General features: G+C 54.4%; 1 protein-coding gene across 1 annotated transcript in view; it reads right to left on the bottom strand.

The window, feature by feature from the left end:
• Positions 1–1,489, bottom strand: part of Vat1l (vesicle amine transport 1 like) — a 170,221-nt gene extending 168,732 nt beyond the window's left edge. The window contains 1 exon segment of the mRNA XM_048437338.3: positions 1,145–1,489. Within this exon segment, the coding sequence (XP_048293295.1) occupies positions 1,145–1,371 (227 nt within the window). The 5' untranslated portion in view covers positions 1,372–1,489.
• Positions 1,490–2,334: the final 845 nt, after the last annotated feature.

Raw genomic sequence — 2,334 nt, 5'->3', positions numbered from 1 at the left:
TCCAGATCAAACCCTAAGGAGGTTTGAGTCCGCTGCTGTTTCTATGAAGTAGGAAGCCCAGGGTCTTAGGAAATCCAGCCAACAGCCCTTGTAAAATTTGTGGTGAGTATAGGATGCTGAGTGCAGTGAGCAGTTCCGGAAGTCCCCACTCCACTTGACTTCTGGGGCATGGTGGTGTAGTGCCCCCAAGTGTGAATGCTTTCACACTTGCACACTACGAGGAATCCCAGCTGGTCTAGGCACATCTCCCCAGGAGAAACTGGAATAGAGGGTCTCTTAGAGTGTGGGCTCTTTCTGAGAGCGGCTCAGGAGTACCTAAAGAACACAATCTGGTTTTCCCAGCCACCAGGAAAGGCAAAAGATGCAGTATAGGTCGGGCGGAGGGGTGGGGGGTGAGGGGTAGGTAGACTGCGTCCCTGACCTCACCTTCCACCTAGCTTAGAGACCGGTTAACGCTCTTGCTTCTCAGTTCCTTTCCTCATTTAAGTCCGGGGAAAAAAACGGACAAGGGTTGGGGGTGGGGGCACGCAGCCCTGCACACTGTCCTCAGCCCCATCGGGATGCATAGAGGTGAAAAAAGAGATCAAGTGTCAAGTCCCAGCTAGGTCACTTAGTGGCAGCTGAGTGATATTGGCAGGTCACTCATTCCCTCTGAGTCTCCGGTTTTTTCACCTCTAAAGCTGGGCACCTGACTTACTGGGTCTCAGGAAGTATTAAATGGGATCGCATATGTAAAACTCCAAAAAAAAAAAAAGCACCAGGAGCAGTACAAATACGGCGATTGCTATTTTTTAAACCACACAAGCGATCAATTCCCACCCTTACGTCCCTCCCAGGGTTGCAGCTGAGTTGTCCTGCAAGCGGGGTACAACGCAATCTTCCAGGACTTTCAAGTCCTGGGAGTCACTTATCCTTCCTGTCACCCTACATCTGATGTGGGGAGAAGGGCCACCTCTGAACATCCTCCCCAGGCTTGGGCTGGGGGTGGGGGAGCACTGAGAGCCAAGTGTGGATGTAGAGAGGGCGCCCACTGCCTGTGGGTACTGGGTACCTGGGCAGGATCCCCAACCTACATTCTCCCACCCACTCCCGGAGCGCCCAGCGCGCAAAAGAGAGAAAACCCAAAAAGTCGTAGATACTGGACCAGGCTTTGACGCGAATCTTGAGCTCGCCGTCCTGTGGCTCCGGCATGGCCTTTCTGGACAGCCTCAGCTTGTTGAGCCCGCCGAAGCCGGCCAACACCACAGCGCGCATCTCCTGGGCATCCCCGAGGCGGTGGGAGCTGTCGCCGCCCTCAGCAGGCTCCTTGCTGGTCTCCTTCTCGATCATCTGCTCCGTCTCCTCCGTCTTCTCTACGCCTTCCTTGGCCATGGCGCGCGAGGGGCAGCGGGGCGCACAGGCTGCGGCTCTGAGGGGGGTCGCGGCTTCTCTCCCGCAGGTTCCTCCTGTTGAATGTGGGATGCTCTTCAGCGCAATGGCTGCAACCTCTGCTAGCGGAGCCGCGGTCCACCGCCTCCGCCGTAATCCTCAGAGGAGCCGCGCCCTCGCGCCCCACCTCCCGCCCTCACATTTCCTTCTGCTCCAAATCAAACCTCAAGTCCAGTTTTTGTGCGGGTCCCAAATCAGGCTCTTGGTTGCAACCTTCAAAACGGATTTTTCCCCCAAGACTCTTGAATAAAACACACCAGGAGCGGCTGCCTGTACACCTCAACCCCTGGAGTGGGCTCAATACTTGGGTATATACGGCACAGACTCTGGCGCCTTGAAATGGACAGAGATGAATGTCTGGGCCTGGAGGATGCTGCCGCGAGACAAGGTTGCCTCCTCTCCCGCGGGTAGGCAGCGATAGGCAGGATAGCCGGGAAATTGGGCTGTTTACCATCTGCTGGTTCTGAGTGGAACCGCAGGGAGGTGCGGGAAGTTAAGAGATCCATCCCAACCAGGGATCTGAAAAGCCAGACCAGTCTTTTCCATCTGGACCCCGTGTCATGTGGGATGCTCTTCCTGGACTTCTCCTGAGGCTTCCTTGTGATGGTTAGTTCTTAGGACCTATGCTTTTATGAGCGATTCGGTCTCAGAATAGATCTGATTCCTGCTGGGATCTCCAGAAGAATAAGAACCTTCTGTACAACACACACACACACACACACACACACACACACACACACACACACACGTCTTTTGTTTTGAAAGTTTACAGAAAAAACGTCTACTTTCTCCAGAAGGGTGTGGTGACATCTGTGGGTGGTCCCAGCACTCAGGAAATGGAGGTAGCAGAGAAACCCAGTGTCAATGAGGCTAAACGAGTAAGAATTAAAAATTGCGGGATCCAGA

Source organism: Myodes glareolus, chromosome 22, assembly GCF_982192425.1.
Source record: "Myodes glareolus chromosome 22, mMyoGla1.1, whole genome shotgun sequence".
Lineage (NCBI taxonomy): Eukaryota > Metazoa > Chordata > Mammalia > Rodentia > Cricetidae > Myodes > Myodes glareolus.
The sequence above is the reverse complement of the archived record's forward strand: the minus strand, read 5'-3'. Positions and strand labels throughout refer to the sequence as shown.